The sequence below is a fragment of the Trichomycterus rosablanca genome, chromosome 10, assembly GCF_030014385.1.
Source record: "Trichomycterus rosablanca isolate fTriRos1 chromosome 10, fTriRos1.hap1, whole genome shotgun sequence".
In the NCBI taxonomy this organism is placed as follows: Eukaryota; Metazoa; Chordata; class Actinopteri; order Siluriformes; family Trichomycteridae; genus Trichomycterus; species Trichomycterus rosablanca.
The window spans coordinates 2,925,504-2,944,780 of record NC_085997.1 but is presented as its reverse complement, the minus strand read 5'-3'; the positions used below and the strand labels follow the sequence as shown (position 1 = coordinate 2,944,780).

The following is a 19,277-nucleotide window of genomic DNA, read 5'->3' as shown; positions in this document are numbered from 1 at the left end:
TCAGCAAAAGCAAAATACATTAATGAAGAAGAGCTGAAGTCAACAATTTGGCTTATTCACTTAATAGTACACTAACAGTACTGTACATTACCACTTTGTGTTTTTGCTAATCATGTAAACGAACATTAGAAAATTTGATTTAATTAGACATGAGGCGTTATAGTAATGGATTAAATGGAAACGTAATTAGCTAATGTGATTCTACAGTAATTAATAATTATAAAGCTTTTACACTTTTTAATCAGGTGTTTCTCTGTTTATAGAGAGAATAAAGCAAGCAATAACGATGTCAACATTTAATCAGCCTGGTATCTAGCAGGTAGGGTGGCAATTTCTATTACCCAAAAAAGGAGGGAATCAGACCCCAAAAAGGAAGGCATGACATGAAGTATAGTGTCTGTAGCACACACAATTAAAACCTTAATTGATATAATTATGATGCAACCAAATGAACTAGAAAATCACCACATCAATGAAGGTTCCACTCACCACATTTAAAGCCGACTTGTGATACTTTATAAATCATGTTTAAATAATATAATATAAATAATTATGTTTAAATAATATAATTTAAATAATTATGTTTGAATAATATAATATAAATAATTATGTTTAATTAATATAATTTAAATAATTATGTTTAAATAATGTAATATAAATAATTATGTTTAAATAATATAATTTAAATAATTATGTTTAAATAATATAATATAAATAATTATGTTTAAATAATATAATTTAAATTATTATGTCTAAATGATAAAATGTAGATAATTATGTTTAAATAATATAATATAAATAATTATGTGTAAATAATAAAATGTAGATAATTGTATTTAAATAATATAATATGAATAATTATGTTTAAATAATAAAATGTAGATAATTATATTTATGTAATATAATATAAATAATTATGTTTAAATAATATAATATAAATAATTATGTTTAAATAATATAATGTAGATAATTATGTTTAAATAATATAATGTAGATAATTATATTTAAATTATATGTTGTAGATAATTATGTTTAAATAGTATAATGTAGATAATCAGCAGATAATCAATAATATAATTAAAAAATCGGAACAACTTTATCAAACTTTATAAATTGTATTTTGGATGAACATCATCGTGTGATTTGTGCAGATACTAGAGAAATAAACTCAACTGTCTGAGAGACTGAGGAAATTTCCCATGCTCTCGTTTTTAAGGTCAAGATGTGTAGCAGATACACGAAGCAGAACAGAACACAAATTCATAAATTTATCCAGAAGCCGAAGTCTCCTGATCAAGAGCTGCAGAGCGTTTGTTCGCTGCATGTTTAAGATCATACTTGCATACATATATACATATATACATACATAAATGTATAGAACACAAGCACATTCTGTATTCTGCTTTACTTGTAGTGCAGTTGCAACCCCAGAAACCCCCAACCCCCTAATTACTTGATTACATTTTGCCTCCTCTCTACTGATGCTGACCTCCACTCCTGACCTAGGGGAGAAGTGACTAACACACTGCGACACATGTGCAGTAGCTTCCTTTTTTTTACCTGCACGACGTGAGTTCATATGTGGATCAGTCACGCACTGATCCCCATTATGCCGCGTCTATGTGCAGTCGCCTTAGATCAGCCAGCAGAGGTCGTAATTGCAGCGTCTGACCTGCCGGTAGCAGAGCTGAGATTCAAACTCACGTCTACTAGCTACAGCAGACTTAACATTAGTAAACTCAAAACCAGTTATCAGAGAGAACGTGTTACTATTAGTTAGTGCACCCGTCCAAACCTAATTATTCAGCACGTCCACATTTAAACAGTTTAAACAGTTACTAGCGTTTATAATAGTAAGTAAATTAAGATTTGGGTTGCACCTCTGGCAACCGTGCATTTCCTCAGCACGTCGAGTTTGGTTGGTGATTTTGTTAGAAGGGGAGCGTTCTTGTTCTGTTTACGTCCAGCTGTAAATGTGGACCGAGTTTGTTTGGTAGTTCAGACAGGTGGTCTATGGGAATTTTAAACAGGCCGCCTCTTGGATGCGTAAATTGTTTGCTTCATGTGGCCATTAACTGTTGAATGTGTGTTTTTTCTTGCAAATGTGACCACAATTCACCCAAACACACACACACATATACACACCGCTACCAGGGAGATGATAAACTTCACCCTCGTCGGTTACGTCAGTAGTAAAAATGTTGTTTCTCTACAAAATACTGAGACCGTTTGGCACTGAAGCTTTTCTGAGAAACTTAGTGTGTTTTTTTCTTTTAATTTGTCATCCATTTGTAATACTCTGTTCCACCATGTGACGTTTTCCAAAATATTTGATCAAGTGAAATCAAAGTGTGTTTTACGTACTTGATGTACCTTCACGGATTGAACCGCTGTTTGAAAACCTGGACGCGCACGTACTGGTTCTGCCTGGTATTGGGTTTGCTTTGACGAGTCGGGCGTGCTCATCCCTTTCGATAAACAGACGAGGCTCCACACGGGTGCTCGGCGCACTCACTTGACTGCAGGGTCAGTTTACATTCTAGCGAGTACTGAAGAGTCACAGCGACCACAGCCCCTCCCCTCCACTCCGCACCCCCCAGTACAGAGAAAGTGGTCCTGCATGTCCAGTTAGGGCTGATCCGGAAAAACAAACATCCTGTTCAACCTCGGTCAACAGTGAGCACCAGAAGCCAGGCTAACAGGCGAATGTGTTTTACTCCACCTGATGGCTTTGCAGACGACTTCCCTCTGGGGCTTTTCTGGAAGTGATGGTTCGGTTTCAGAATGTCCTTCTGATTCAGCCGAACGCTCCAATAAAAGAGTTACCGGGAAGACCGCTGTTCTCCGACTGGCAGCCGGTTTCAAATGGAGACAAACAGCATCGTTTGGGTGCACGTTTACCCAGTGATGACTCTTCTTTCACCTTCGCACAATCACATCAAGAAAAAGTTTTTATCCCTCAGGCCAGAATAAGTCCTCTGAGGATCAGCTCGCAATGTTACCTCGCTTTACCCTTATAAACAAACGTTTATGGACGGTAAAGATCTTTCCAGGGATCATAATAATTTATTATTAATATTGGTAGCTCATCAGTCATTTAAATGAAATCGAATCTCAGCTCTGCTACCGGTCAGGACCCCTACAGGACCACCACAGAGCAGGTATTATTTAGGTGGTGGATCATTCTCAGCACTGCAGTGACACTGACATGGTGGTGGTGTGTTAGTGTGTGTTGTGCTGGTATAACAGGATCAGACACAGCAGCGCTGCTGGAGTTTTTAAACACCTCACTGTCACTGCTGGACTGAGAATAGTTCACCAATTAAAAATATCCAGCCAACAGCGCAACGTGGGCAGCGTCCTCTAATTACTGATGAAGGTCTACAAGATGACCGACTCAAACAGCAGCAACAGATGAACGATCTTCTCTGACTTTACATCTACAAGGTGGACCAACTGACTGTCTGATCCACTCATACCAGCACAACACACACTAACACACCACCACCATGTCAGTGTCACTGCAGTGCTGAGAATGATCCACCGCCCAAATAATACCTGCTCTGTGATGGTCCTGGGAGAGTCCTGACCATTGAAGAACAGATGGACTACCGTCAGTAATTGTAGAACTACAAAGTGCTTCTATATGGTAAGTGGAGCTGATAAAATGGACAGTGAGTGTAGAAACAAGGAGGTGGTTTTAATGTTATGACTGATCGGTGTAGATATCGATAAATGAGAACCAGATAGACAGAAATGAGAGCGCGTTCGAAACTGGTTTAATGTGTCATTTATAACACGAGCTCATGGCTGATCGATGTTATATTTGGACAGCACACACATACAGTTCTAAAGCCAGACATCTAAACAATGTGTGTTAATGGCTGTGCACGAGCACATCGATGCTTTTATCCCTCTATGGTAATGCTCTCTTTTATTGTCAAAATTCACCGTTTTTTAGTTTCAGATTATGAATAAAACGTTCCCAAAAGGAAGCTTCATCAGTGAGTAATGTATTTATGTAGCGGTGGACAGTAAATTAATACTAAACTGGGGTTCTGAGGAAAGCTTTCGAGCACGTAATCAGATTATTTATCAACTGAAGATTGACTAATAGATGTTTATACTCGAGGGGGTTTTATGGAGGTCAAGTGAAGAGCAATGTTAACAGATCTGCAGTGGTGAAGGGGGGGGGGGGGGGTATGTAAGGGGGTCACTACTCTCCGAATCAGGACTAGATTAAGAAGGTATTACTGATATTAGTGATACACTGAAGAGGCATAACATTATGACCACCTTCCTAATATTGTGTTGGTCCCCCTTTTGCTGCCAAAACAGCCCTGCAACCGTGATGCTCTGTGTATTCTGACACCTTTCTATCAGAACCAGCATGAACTTCTCCAGCAGTTTGAGCTACAGTAGCTCGTCTGTTGGATCAGACCACACGGGCCAGCCTTCACTCCCCACGTGCATCAATGAGCGTTGGCTGCCCATGACCCTGTTGCCGGTTTACCACCGGTCCTTCCTTGGACCACTTATATAGATACTGACCACTGCAGACCGGGAACAGCCAACAAGAGCTCCCGGAGGAAAACCAAGGAGGAGAACATGCAGACTTCATACAGAAAGGACCCGGACCGCTCCACCTGGGAATCGAACCCAGGACCTTCTTGCTGTGAGCCGACAGTGCTACCCACCTAACCACAGTGCCGCACCATCTAAGTAAACAGAGAAAGAATATTTATTAATATATGCAATCAACTTAATAGCAAATGTTAACGTCCTCTTGACAAATGTCCATGTGCAATATTAATCCACCCCCAGTCTCAGGACTTGATGGATTAATTAAGAGCTAACAAGCTTCTGATGCTGGTCTTGTTGAATCTTCACCTGTTCTTCTCCTGCAGAAACTTCCAGCTCGTCGAGGTTTGATGCTTTTGTGCTACAAATGCTTTCTTTAAATCCTAGCTAAGATCTTCTTCAGGATTTAAATCATATAAGAGATTTTGGCATGGATGGGAGCCTGAGGTCCCAGAAAATAATGAGTTGCAGGATGACCTGAAGAAAGCAGGAACAACAGTTTAATAATAAATATTCATCCATGCACTGCAATTTCCAATCTATTCAGCTGAATCCCGTCTGAGCAGCACCAAATCAAAATTTTCAAACACCTTTATATGAAATATATAATTCATATACCTAGTGAACCTGCCTGTGAATTCTAAGCGATTTTTGATGAAGCTATTCGTCAGGGCTGTTTCAAACAAGGAAATAATCTATAATGTGTAAATAAATCTTAAATCTCAGCATCTGATTCAATGATACTTTAAGATTCATTCCCCAGACTCAGAGAGACTGCAGGCGCTCAGTATGGTTAGCTGTGATTCAGAGCTATGGCACGCATAACATCCCAACGCCACAACCATCAGAAACTCCCTCTGAAAGTGATGCTAATGTGATAGACGGGCTCGGGCTGATTCAGTTTATGATCCAGGTTCGCTCTTTTTTTTCTTCCCGGCTTTTACGGCGCGTACCATTAAAGGTCGACCTCTTTGCTTATCTGAAGTGGTTGGGGAGGGCCAGGAGGGGAGCAGCTAGAGAGTAAACGAGACACACAGATTCTCAGATGAAGACTGGTGGAGGAAGGAGACTGGAGTGGTGGAACATTAAGATATAAGAGCAACGCTTTGACTTTTCTACGACAGTAAGATTCACGATGGAGGGTTTTCAGGAGCTGGAGCGCTGGGGGTCTTAAGGATGTAGTGGGATGTCATGGTGCACTGTACGCCTTAAAGGAAGGTGAGCAGTGAGCCATGGCCATATGGATCTCTCCTTGGCCAGTGAAGAGGCTGGCGGGCGTAGGTGGCGTCCAACTTCTCGCCGTTCTTTTGCTGGTTCCCAACCTGCGGGTGAGTGTTTTATACCTCAAGTTCTACTGTGTCTCTAAATTAGTCCCTTTAATATTTCACTGGTTGTATTTTAGTTAAGTATTTTAGATTAGTTAAGTTAAAATGATTATGTATCTATTTTTTATGTCATTTATTTTCTAAAGTGGAGAAATTTGAGGTTTTTCAACAGAGTTTCACCCTACCGGATCAGTTTCTATACTCACAACAGCAAATAACCCAACTACAATAAATATCTCCCAAAAATACACACCTAAAACATGAAATGTATATCTGGTACACATCATACAAAGGGCACAACATTTCCTTTAACAACAAAAGAATAAAATCTATATATTCTGTACATTTATTCATTTTTACTACCCGTTTTTTCCTGGTCAGGGTCAGAGTAGGTCCAGCGCTACTGTAGGCGCAAGGCAGGAATACACCCCGGACCCCGGACACTCACAGTATCTATCTAGCGAGTACATTTGCACGTATTTGGATGAAGGAAACCTGCATAGACGTAGTGGCGCAAAAGCACACAAAACTCCTTACAGACAGTAACCGGAGATAAGGACAATGGCACGCCAAGCCGTGTTGTACACTGATTAGGCATAACATTATGACCACCTTTCTAATATTGTGTTGGTCCCCCTTTTACTGCCAAAACAGCCCTGCAACTGTGATGCTCTGTGTATTCTGACACCGTTCTATCAGAACCAGCATGAACTTCTCCAGCAGTTTGAGCTACAGTAGCTCGTCTGTTGGATCAGACCACACGGGTGCATTAATGAGCCTTGGCCGCCCATGACCCTGTCGCCGGTTTACCACTGTTCCTTCCTTGGACCACTTTTGATAGATACTGACTTGATATTTTTTTGACCAAGGAAAAACATTCATTCATGGTTAGGGTCGTGGTGTGTCTGATTCATTTACCTAAAGGCAAGAAACACCTCAGACAGGTCGCCAGTCCAATTTTCAGTAGCTCCGGTTTGTCCTGACTGTATGTTTCTGGACTGTGGGGGGGAAAACCCACATGAACACAGGGAGAACATGCAAACTACATACATAAAGGACCCTGGCTGCCCTGCTGGGGAATCGAACCCAGGCCCTTCTTGCTGTGAGGTAGGAATTTTTAGAAAATGAGATGAAACATTATCATTATCATTGAATTTAAAGTGGAAGACCAGGGTGGAGGTAATACGGGTGCTGCAGTGCTTCAGGATCTATGGTTATGGTTAAGGTTTGGTATTCTTCCTAACTAGCTGTGCGGGTTTTCTCCTTGTACCCTGTTTACCTTCCAGCTCTTAAAAACAGACCAGTAGGTAGAAGAGCTACTTGAAATTTTCCTGGAAAAATAGAATAATATAATAAAATGATCAAACCAGGTAAAATCTATTAGATTTGTTTAAGTCTGTTGTGACATTTAGTCATTTCATTTCGTCCTGATTTATTTGGTTCATTTCTTCATCAGATTCCCGTGATTTCATATAATAGAATGTAATAGGTTGTAAATAAAATGTAAAGGTTATTTAAATTAGCAGATTATTATCGTTTTCTTGTCTTTTATTTTTAGCCTTTGTGCATGATGTAGCGCTTATTTCGGAGATGAATCCCAGCCCCCCGTTCGGTTATATAATTCCAAACTTTCCATTGATTCACTGTGGAAATTTGGGGTAAATATTTGGCAGTGGGCTGCAGTGTGAGCAGACAGTTGCTAGGTTGTGAGCGGCCGCTGTTAAGTACACCGCTCACGGCCTCATATTTTAGTAGCAGCTCAGACAGCAGATTAAATGTTAGCGTGTGTATGATATCGTTAGCGTAACAAGCCCACCTACCTGGAGCCTCAGTAGCAAACAGTAGCACTAACTAAATCTTCTAACATGCTTATCTACGACACATATACAGCGCTTATGGAAAATAAAAACAAGTCCAGCTGTATTTACGTCTGGTTTTATACTCAGATGAGACCAAGATTGCACATTTCGGAACGAACTCCAAGCAGCAACACCCATAGAAATACACCACACGTACTGTGAAGCGTGGTGGTGGCAACATTATGTTAAAGAGATGTTTCTCTTTAGCAGGAACTGGGCATTCAGTCAAAGTTAAATTTATTTAATTAATGGAAAAATGGATGCTACCAATTTCGTCCAAATTCTTGAGGAAAACATGCGGCCATCTGTGAGCTGAAGCTGAACATGGGCAGGAAGTTCGGGCACGACCTTAAGGATAGGAAAGCAAATGTCCCTTAGTGGCTGAGTCAGATGTCTGACTTACATTTGATTAAAAAAAATTGCCGGTCACCACAACATTTGACTGAACTTGAACAATTCTGCAAGAAAAACTGGGCAAATATTTCTAGTTTTTGTAGTGGTATGGTCATTTAGGATAAGATGTTTATTGTTAAGATGTGTATTGTTATTACACTGCATGTAAGAATTAGTCAAGCAATTAAACATCATTTCTTAACTCTATTTGAAGGTCACTGGCTCTTTGCTTGAGGATTTGATAGTTAAACGTGCTGAATATCGGGAAAACTGTAGCAGAAGCCTGGCAGCTACCCTACATACTGTAACTGGTAAGCACGATCAATAAAATAACCGATGTTAATCAATATGGGAAAGAAATGAGAATGACAAATGACTTTAGACAAAATTATGATCACCTATAAGGCCATAAAATATCTACACACAAGAAAATACTAATATCCGTTGTTAGATTTTAAAGAATGATGGTTACCTGCCTAAAACAGGACCCAAAATCCCCCCCTCACACACATTGTAAAGACATCTGATATTATAGATGCTGTAGAGCATTTTTGGGTTATTTGTCTTGAAATATATAAATATATGCGCCTTAATGGCAACAAAATACTGCACGATTAAGTAACATCAAAACGATTTTAACTCCTGGTGACCCTGTGGACCGTATTTCTCCAGAATTCAGTCTTCTTAATGCTGGTCATCCTCTTCCTCTTGTACCTTCAACTCTTCCAGTTATAATCGTCTTTTCCACTGAATTGGTTCTTCTCATAATGTGTCCACAATAACAGAGCTCGAGTTTGGTTATCTGGGCGAGTGAAAGTGAGAGAGATAAAGTGTCTCTGGCCTAAAGCTACAATTTAGGCAGTAAGCTAAAAGTAATGACTAAATCATAAAAAATGATAGGATCACCACAATGTCTCCTGACCTTTAATGCGATTGAAAAGCTACAGAACAGGAAAGTCCACAAGAGAGAACCAAGCAGGGAGCCATATATAATGTACCTACAAAGTGCACCTACAAGCATAATGTACATATTTACTCATAATGTACATATTTACTCATGATGTACATATTTACTCATAATGTACATATTTGTTTATATATCTTATGATTCTCTTTATTTTTAAGGAATTTACTGCAATGGAACAGTTGATGTTTTTGCCTGTTGGCCACATTCATCTCCTGGGAAAGTATCAGTCCCCTGTCCTTCATATTTACCCTGGATTAAAGAAGGTACATCGCATCGTCTTGTATGCTGTTCTTTAAAATGTACGTTTTATTAGAAAAGATACCGAGCCTAGATAGTTGGAAGCATTTTTTGCTGCTCTGGCTTGTGTTTCTTGTTTATCTTTACTGTCTTTTAACATTCTGGAAATCACTGTTGGGAATCTGATCTCCGTTTCTTGGAAAAACTTCAGTCTATGTGTTTTATATGACTGCTATACGACTGCTAACGATTCTTAAGCAGAATGATTCTGATTCATGTCTATTTTGTACAGGTTTCTCTGGGAGTGTCTATAAGATCTGCACAGTGAACGGAACCTGGAAAATATTGGAGAACTCCAGCACCGTCTGGCAGGATCAGTCAGAATGTAAAGACTCCAACTTTTTCAAAAACGAGGTCAATATTTCTTAATTTTTATAGCTCGATGTAGGAATTTGTGCACATACATCAGTTTATAGTACAAAATGCACTTTGTAATGTAATTTGTTCTGTGACACAGGAAAATGAGTTATTCCGACAGGCGATACTAAGGGTCGTCTCCATCGTTGGCTACTCGTTGTCCTTGTCATCCCTCTCCTTAGCTGTGCTTATTATGGGCCTACTGAGGTAAGCAGAGTTCCACAAGGTTCTGTTCTTGGTCCTTCTTTATTTGTTGTATACTAAATCGAATGGGTACATAATCAAGTCAGCTTGTGAATAATCGTTTACCAAATTAAACAAAGACACGTCGAGCTAGAGTTTGGTTATTTAGGTGAGTGAAAGTGAGAGAGAGATGGGGTCATGATTGGATTCTCCAGCAAGGCAATAATCAAAAAATAATAACTAAATCATAAAAAATGGTTGGATCACCACAAAATGACAAAATGTGGCGTACCAGTCCCAGTCTCCTGACCTTTAATGCAATTGAAAAGCTGCTAAACAGGAAATTCCACAAGAGAGAACCAAGCAGGGTGATTAGAGAGGGTGAGCAAAGCTCCACAAGGTTCTGTTTTTGGTCCTCAGTTTGTTATATCCCAAATTTAATGGGTACAGAGTCAAATTAACTTGTGAATAATTGTATATCAAATTAAACGAATGTTCAGATATAAAAAGACATGCTATTTTAGAGCTACTGAACTGTTTTATTTAAAAAACTGCACTCTTACCAGACTCTTTTATTCTGAATTAGTTTCATGAACAAATTAAAAACAATAAATTACTAAATAAAACATGATTATCATAATCATGTCTCATAATGCTTTTCTAGCGTAAGAAAGCAACCAACCACTGTACTGTGTGTGGTTTTTGATGTCCGTCTCACATTCAACAATGACCTCAGTGATCAGGTTTTCTGGCTTTTTTATTCCTCTGAAATGGCTCGGAGGGTAAATAATATAATAGTTTCAAAGCTCTCAAACTACCAGTGCCTCAGGGTTCTGTTCTTGGTCCGTCTCTATTTGCTGTATCCTTAATTGAAAGCTTGTGAATAATTGTTTACCAATTGAAACAAAAGTTCAGATATAAGAGACACACAATAGTATGAATCCCTACTGTAGCCAGACCATTTTTACTCTGATTTAGCTTCATAAACAAATTAAAAACAGTAAATTACTAAACAAAACACGAGTATTGTCTCATTGTGCTATTCTAGCTTAAAAAAAACAACCAACCACTGTACTGTTTGTGGTTTTTGATGCCCATTGCACTCTCAGTAAACCTCAGTGATCAAGTTTTCTGGCTTTTTTATTTCTCTGAAATGGCTCGGAGGGTAAATAATATAATTGCTTCAAAGCTCTCAGACTGAATTTCCTGCTAAAGTACTAAAACAGCTCTAAACAAGGGACACAGGTCTACACATAAACACTAGAACACAGCTAGCTCATCATTGCTGTTTATCATGTAGCTACATTTATACTGTATGATCGTACAAAAATCTTGAGAGTTTTGGTATTGTGTTTTGTGTTCGTTTTATGTTTTTAACGTTTTAGATTAGATTAGATTAGATTCAACTTTATTGTCATTACATATGTACAAGTACAAGGCAACGAAATGCAGTTTAGCATCTAACCAGAAGTGCAATAAGCAGCAAGTGCAGGATGTACAGTATGTACGATATACATTATTTACAGGATACAGGCAGTGGTATGAACAAGATATACAGGTGAATATATTATTGAATGTACTATAAACATGATATACAGATGGGAGTGCTATAGACATAATATACAGATTTAGGTGCTATGAACATAATAGACTAATGTATACAGTATAGGCTATGAACATAATAGATAGATGTATATGGTGTAGGTGGATATTATGAACAAATAAGATATGTACAAGTGAAATAGATGTAATGCAGAAAAAGGTTTGTAGTCCAACAACATTTAATTCAACATTTAACAGGACTGTTACTTATTACTCAGTCTTTGCTGCCCTCTACTGACCTGTAGTTTGTTTATACAAATCCTTCTTCTGTTCATAGTCTAGTACTGTGATGATTTATTTATTACAGTAAAGCATGATATTACACTGAATTTATATTAAACCACTCATAAAATGAATAAATCTGTTTCCTTATTCTTTCTAGGAAGCTTCACTGTACAAGGAACTACATCCACATGAACCTCTTTGTGTCATTCATGCTGAGAGCAATGGCGGTCATTACTAAAGAAATCCTGTTACACATCATGTACTCCAACCTGCCCAAGAATGAATCAGGATGGAACGGATATCTGGATTCAACGGTATCACATCATTATTTGTGGAGTTGAATTAACATTAAATGTTGGAGTTGTACCCTTTTTTCTAACTTAAGTTTGTCCATTTTCACACGAGAAGGTACATGTGGTGTATCTAGAACTAACACATGTTTAATTAGGGTGGGTGAAAGGTTTGGTTCGTGGGTGAGGGTTGGATTGGCAGAGTAATTTCATGTATTTGGTGGCACCATGGCAATGTGTATGAAGTTAGGGTTTACGGCATTTAGCAGACGCCTTTATCCAAAGTGACTTATAGTACTGTGACAGTGTACAGTCTGAGCAATTGAGGGTTAAGGACCTTGCTCAAGGGCCCAACAGCAGCAACCTGGCAGTGGTGGTGCTTGAACCAGTGACCTTCTGATTACTAGTCCAGTACCCTAACCACTAGGCTCCACTAGGTATCCTATTGTCCAACTTATTATTGTATTTTTACATGAGAAGGTACATGTGGTGTACCTAAAACTAAAATGTTTAATACAAGATTAAGACTACCACCCCAGCAAACAGCTTCCATTTCTGACTGTACATTTCACTTAATGTACCACTTACCTTTACATACACTAACACTAACCATTATCATTTTCCATCATGTACATTTTCCAGAGAGCTTGGATCTGCAAAGCCTCCAAGGTGTCCATGCAGTATTTTGTGGGCTGTAATTACTTCTGGCTTCTGGTGGAGGCCATTTTCCTCCACACTCTGCTCTTCACCGCCGTGCTGACCAAGAGGCGGCTGCTAAAGAGATACATGCTGGTAGGATGGGGTAGGCCTGCTTCTAATCCCATACACACTTAAATATCAGGTCAGGTCCCTCAAGGCACTGTGCAGAACTGTGGTCCTGGTCGTGATGGATCATTCTCAAAAGCATGTGAATTTGATGTGGTGCCAAAACTCCCGTTGGCTAAGGAAAGAACCAGAATAATTCTGGACTTAGTGCATGGCTTGCTTAGTGACCTGGTGTCAGAATATCCCTGCCCTGATCTATGCCCTGCGACAATTTAATGGCAGAGATCCACACATATTTCTTCTAAATAGTTCTTTTGGACTTCATGTCTTGGTTTACATCCAGGCAATTCAAATTGCAACAGGTGGAATCCAATTGTGCTCTAAACTGTAAAAAGATTCCTTATTTAGTTTGTATATAAAGTGTATTTTTTATAGACTTGTATATGAGCATACATTATTTCCCACAATCTTTAGGTTATAATAATGGCATTTCCTAAAAACATTTCTCATTTGTCATCCTAGGACCTTTGTTTCTTAAATATAATTGCTGTTCTTTTTTATCTAGGAACTCCATTTTTGTTTGTAATACCTTGGATGGTGCTTAAAATCCTGTATGAAAATAAGGGGTAGGTATATGCTTTTGTTATTTTACCTGCTTGTTCTTAATGGACATAAAATTGGACCTGAATAATTAATAATCCTTGTAGACCTCATCACCTCATAGTTTTCACCACTGGTTCCTAATGTGGTGTGTTCTTTTTTGTAAAGCTGCTGGGTCATAACTAACAGATGGATCTGGTGGATCATTAGAGCTCCGATCACACTGTCAGTCCTTGTGAGTATTACATTTGACCTGTTCATGATAAGAAGCATCTACGTCAGATCTGCGTTGAATGTTTGTTTGTTTATTAGGATTTTAACGTCATGTTTCACACTTTTGGTAGTTACTCATTACACACAAGTTTCATCAGTTCACAAGTTTATATCGAACACAGTCATGGACAATTTAATATCTCCAATTCACCTCACTTGCATGTTTTTGGACTAAGGAGAACATGCAAACTCCACACAGAAATGACCCAGACCGCGAAACAGTGTTATTATAGTTATTATAGGAAACAAGAAGTGAAGTAGTCTGCTAACCTACAAGAATCTAGTGAATTAAATTAAAAAGCATAAAAAAATGTATATGCTTAGTGCTGAAAGCATTCTATCAGTCCGTGGTGGCCAGTGCCCTCTTGGCATCAAGGCTGGAGATGCCAAGAAACTAAATAAGTTGGTGAGGAAAGCCAGCTCTGTTGTGGGTTTGCAGCTGGACAGTCTTGAGGTAGTGTGTAAGAGGAGGATCAAGGACAAAATAAATCTAATTAATTTTCATCAACTGCTTTTAACCTGGTCAGCGTCACAGTGGGTCCGGTTCCACCGGGAAACAAGGCATCCAAAGCAGGGCTTCGACCACCCCCCTTCCAAATCTCAGGCACAGCCAATTACCAAACATGTCTGTGTAGACGCCCGGTCGACCGTGGGGTAGCGTAATAGATCGCTGCACCATCTGACTGCTAACTGTAGCTGCACAATAAGGCATTATTTTCTGTTTTATTAGGTTTTTATTTTACTGAAGCATCTACTAATGTGCTTGTCGGAAGTACGATTGTATCTTCAGTGTTTTGGTTATTAAACCATGATTTTGATAGATTTACATGAGTATAAATTCTCTTTTGTTTTACAGGTGATTTTCTGTATATTTCTCAGGATCATAAAACTCTTACTCTCAAAGTTAAAAGCTGATCAGGTGAAATTTACCGACTACAGATACAGGTCAGTGTACGCTGGCATTTTTGGTATGACTTGATTATGAAATGATAGATTTTATTAGGTTTCCTTTATGCTTCTGTTTATTCTCTGTGCAGTTTAGCAAGAGCAACAATGGTACTGATTCCGCTTCTTGGAATCCATGAAATAGTTTTCACAGTATTTATAGATGAAACGATCGAGGGGAGTCACCGCTATGTACGAAATTTCATCCATCTAACCCTGAGCTCCTTTCAGGTAATGGTACTCGACTGTTGTTTTTATCTAAGCTCTCTGAGCTTTCTAGGTAATGGTACTAAATTGTATTAGTTCGTCAGAAGATACATTACCTCGGTATTTGGGCTAATCATTGTATTTTATTTTACTAGGGTTTTCTGGTTGCTGTTTTGTACTGTTTCGCCAATGGGGAGGTAAGCCACTAATGTATTCTGGGAGAGTTTTGCTCCTAAAATCCATTTAATGTACATTAAAGAAGTATTTATACCTTATAGCTAGAGCCAGCTAGAGTAGTTCTTAGTATCTGGGTACTTACATTTACCTTTTCGGCATTTAGCAGACGCTTTTATTCAAAGCGACTTACAGTACTGTGACAGTATATTGTCTAAGAATATTGTCTGAGAATTATAGACCTTGCTCAAGGGCCCAACAGTGATAACCTGGCAGTGGTGGGGCTTGAACCAGTGACCTTTTGATTACTAGTCCAGTACCTTAACCACTAAGCTACAATTGCCCTATGAGGTCCGGCTACACCCTTCTGTTGTTCTGTACACTTTGTCACATTCTGTATCCCATTTATCAATCAATCGGGACACCCATAGGACCCCCCACTGACCATCATCATTTGGGTGGTGGACCATTTTTAGCACTGCAGTGACAACCATGGTAACTTGTCGATGGTGGGGCTTGAACCAGGCATCTTCTGATCACTAATCCAATACCTTAACCACTGAGCCCCCACTAATTCACACACTTCTTTATCCCCAGGTCCGAGCTGAGCTGAAAAACAGGTGGCAGGTCTTTCTCTTCACCAACCACCTGGACGACCACAAATGCTTCGCCTGCATGCACCCCAAATATCTATGGAAGAAGTCTCAAAAAGGACCAGGACACCCGTCGAATCACAGCGACTCTTACGAGGACAGAAGCCACGTCCCCACGCAGACTCAAATCACTCAAGTGACCATCCAGTCGGGGGTAGAGGTGTCCAGCGGGCAGTGCTCAGGGATCGAGTTCTGTACCAGAAAGAGTCTGTCCAGCAGCGATGGGGACATGACTCTCGGAGAGACCATGGAGGAGATTCTGGAGGAAAGTGGGTTTTAACTGTAAAGACTAATTGAGCAGGATTTGTTAATTACAGGAAACTTTTAATATGGATTGTCCTTAAATATAAGTTACATACAGAAATGTAGCACATGAACACTTATGATGCAGTAAAAAGTATTTGCCCCCTTCCCAATACTGTCTATTTTTGCATATTTCTACATTTTGCATATATTGTAATGTTTGAGATCATCAAACCACTTTTAACATCAGACAAAGATAACACCCTTATTGCTCCCTTAGCAACTAAATCAACCCCGCAACCAAATTAATTTGACGGTTGGGTACGGTTTCACTCGCCACACCCAGTCATGATCACTGCCAGACCGGTTTAATCTAAACTTCACTTCAGTAGAACCTGTCTGGCAATGTGAAGCAGCCTAGAAGCTCTCAAAACGCAGCACATGATACCAGGCTGTAAAGAGATTCACATACAGATGTGAAAATAAATGGGCGTGTCGCGCCTCTGCACTGAGGAACCAGGTTTGAGCACCGCACCTATGAACCCAGTTTGCAGGTTGCCTTACATGCCAGCAGAAAACCAGACCGGACCCAGCCTGGCATCACCTTTTCAAGATAAATGCAGGTCACCAACAGATGAGCTGGCAAAACTGTAAGGAAGTAACAGTAATAAACAGAAACAAAACCTGGAGTTGTTGAATTAACACTCAGCGAGGTGCAAGTGCCTGTCAGTTAAGAGAAACTGACACGTCAGTCATTGGTGCCTCCATGCCCCATCTGCCGACCAAATTTGGAAGGGCAGAAGGACATGATTGTGTAATCGATCTACATGGCATGTGGGCTCGTTACTCAAAACAAAGTCATTCAATTCTACCAGTCTGGAAATGGTTACAAAGCCATTGCTAAGGCTCTGGGACTCCAGTTAACAACAGTAAGAGTCACTTCCACAAATGGAATAAAATAGAACAGTGGTGAACTTTTCCAGGAGTGGCCAGCCTACCAAACTTTCACTAAGAACACATCAATGGTTCATCCAGGAGGTCACAAATGAACCCAGATGAACATCTAAAGAACTACCGGACGCACTTGCTTCAATTAATATACAGTATACTGGATGATCCTTAAAATGCTACTTCTATTTGTCCTGGTTTAAGTAGCTTAATTTTACCAGAAATGCAGAATAATATCAAAGCGACAGAGTTCAAAACAACGTAGAATTTGCAGCCATTTTTTCCTCGTCCACTCATTTCGGTGATCAGATGTGTTCATGTGGCCATATTTATCACAGTAATTCTCATGTAATGCTGTCTGAGGACGCGCAGATTATGCACATTCAACAGTGGCTCTGTCCTTGCCTTACGTGGACTGAGATTTCATGACTTCCTTGGATCTTTTCACAATATTTTGTACAGTAGATGGTGAAATACCTAAATTATTTGCAATCTATTTGACAATTCTCAGCCATCTTTGCTTGCAAAAACTGAGCCCTTGGTGCCATCATGATCCCCTCACATGTTACTAATTCAGCTGCTGATTTTGGAATATTTTAACAGTGAATATTCAGTGAATGTAACAACTGTAGTATTCTGTAAATGTTTTACTTTTATTTAGTCTCAGTGTTGCAGGCATCAAATTCAAAATCTGTTTATATCTATAAAATACTTTCATTTTTTTAGTCTTAATAATGTGTCTGTTACAGGATTTCATGTAATGTTTATGTAATTTTAAGCTTTGTAAATATGACAGAATTAAAATGAATAAAAACGTTGTAGTCACACTAGCAATCTGCAGCTTTTGGCGTACTTAGCAGTTTAGCCATAACTTAGCATGTTAGCTTTAAGTATTGTTTCTTGTTGTATATATGTACAAATATATATTTCTACATTCTACATTGATAGCTTGTTGGCTGTTGTTTACCATCCTGACAGAATGAATTGCTATCAAGTTAGCTAGCTTGTTTACCATACATACTAAATTCTGAGGTAAAAGATGGTCATACAGTCTAGTGCAGTTATCAAACTAACTAACTTGTGTTTTATAGAGTTAGTTTAAAAGTATTGTTGTAAATATTTTGTGCTCACTGCGAAAAAAAAATAGTATTTTATTTAGAGGTCAGTGTAACAAGTGCTGTTTTTATTATGAACTGATGGTTTATTTTTTGTGTTAAATTGTTAAAGCTGAAAGTTTTGAGGTCTTTTTGTTTGTTTAAATCACTTTTCAGGACAAATTATACTAAATTTAATGTGAGTTTATTTGTAAAATTACTTTTAATGCATGTAAAAATGCACTTTATGTGTAGCTATATTTGTTAAAAATGTTATCCTCATATTTCTTTTTTACTGTTATTAAAACGGTGCCATTTATTCTACACACATGAACGATGTATGTAACAAAACAAACCAGTTAGAAGTAGTCCAAAACAAATGAGATACACTAAATGGCCAAAAGTATTTGGACGCCTGACCATGAACTAGTTAAACGTCCTATTTAAAAAAACAAATGGTATTAAAATAGAGTGACATTTATGTGACCTTTTCAGCTATAACAGTGAGGCTTCTCACTTGGAAGTATTTATTTTTTAAAAATCCAGCATTTTGTATGGCTGGGCAATGATGTTGGTCAATAATGCCTCAGTTCCAGTTCATTCCAAACTAGCTTTGTGCACTGGAGCACATTCATGCTGGAACAGAGCCTTCCATAAACTGTTGCTATATATTTGGAAGTACAATATCCCCTTATCTAATTGATGTATGACATATATTAGCAGTTGATGTAGCTCAATTCAAAACACATGAATTTAAAAATTAGAAGTATCCCAATATTTTTGCCCATATAGTGTGGGATTACATCTTTTCATAACTTCAATCCACAATCCTGTTTTACTTTTCAAATATTTGTAATAAATAGCTGATTACATTGTTATATATATATATATATAAAGCATTGTGTATAAATTTTTATCTTAAAATGTATATTTGTGTTTATATTTGTGTATGTTGCAACCAGTGTTGTAATGAAACGAGGCTAGAAAATACTGTAGTGTTGAAGCACTGGCATTCTCTTCGCTGCCAATTTGTCTATGTAAATAATAGGTAAATGCTCCAAAACTAGGCAAATGTATTAATAAGCATGGTATTATTGAAGCTGTATGGCTTTAAGCTGAGCAGTTGCATGCCTTACATCGCCAAGCGGCGGATGGAGTGGTGTAAAGCATGCTGCCACTGGACTCTGGAGCAATGAAAACTTGTTCTGTGGAGTGCTAAATCACTCTTCTCTATCTGGCAATAGATAGAGAAAGGCTAACATATCTAAAGTGCCAACTCTAAAGTTTGGTGGAGGA

The 19,277-nt window shown here is 38.6% G+C and overlaps 1 protein-coding gene across 1 annotated transcript; it reads left to right on the top strand.

The window, feature by feature from the left end:
- Positions 1-5,813: 5,813 nt before the first annotated feature.
- LOC134321582 (glucagon-like peptide 2 receptor) lies at positions 5,814-16,099 on the top strand. The gene is made up of 13 exons (XM_063003389.1): positions 5,814-5,909; positions 8,373-8,469; positions 9,284-9,388; positions 9,655-9,776; positions 9,880-9,986; positions 11,947-12,103; positions 12,722-12,881; positions 13,410-13,470; positions 13,613-13,679; positions 14,574-14,662; positions 14,755-14,893; positions 15,025-15,066; positions 15,641-16,099. The coding sequence occupies exons 1-13, from the start codon at positions 5,814-5,816 to the stop codon at positions 15,974-15,976; spliced, it is 1,578 nt and encodes a 525-aa protein (XP_062859459.1). The 3' UTR covers positions 15,977-16,099.
- Positions 16,100-19,277: the final 3,178 nt, after the last annotated feature.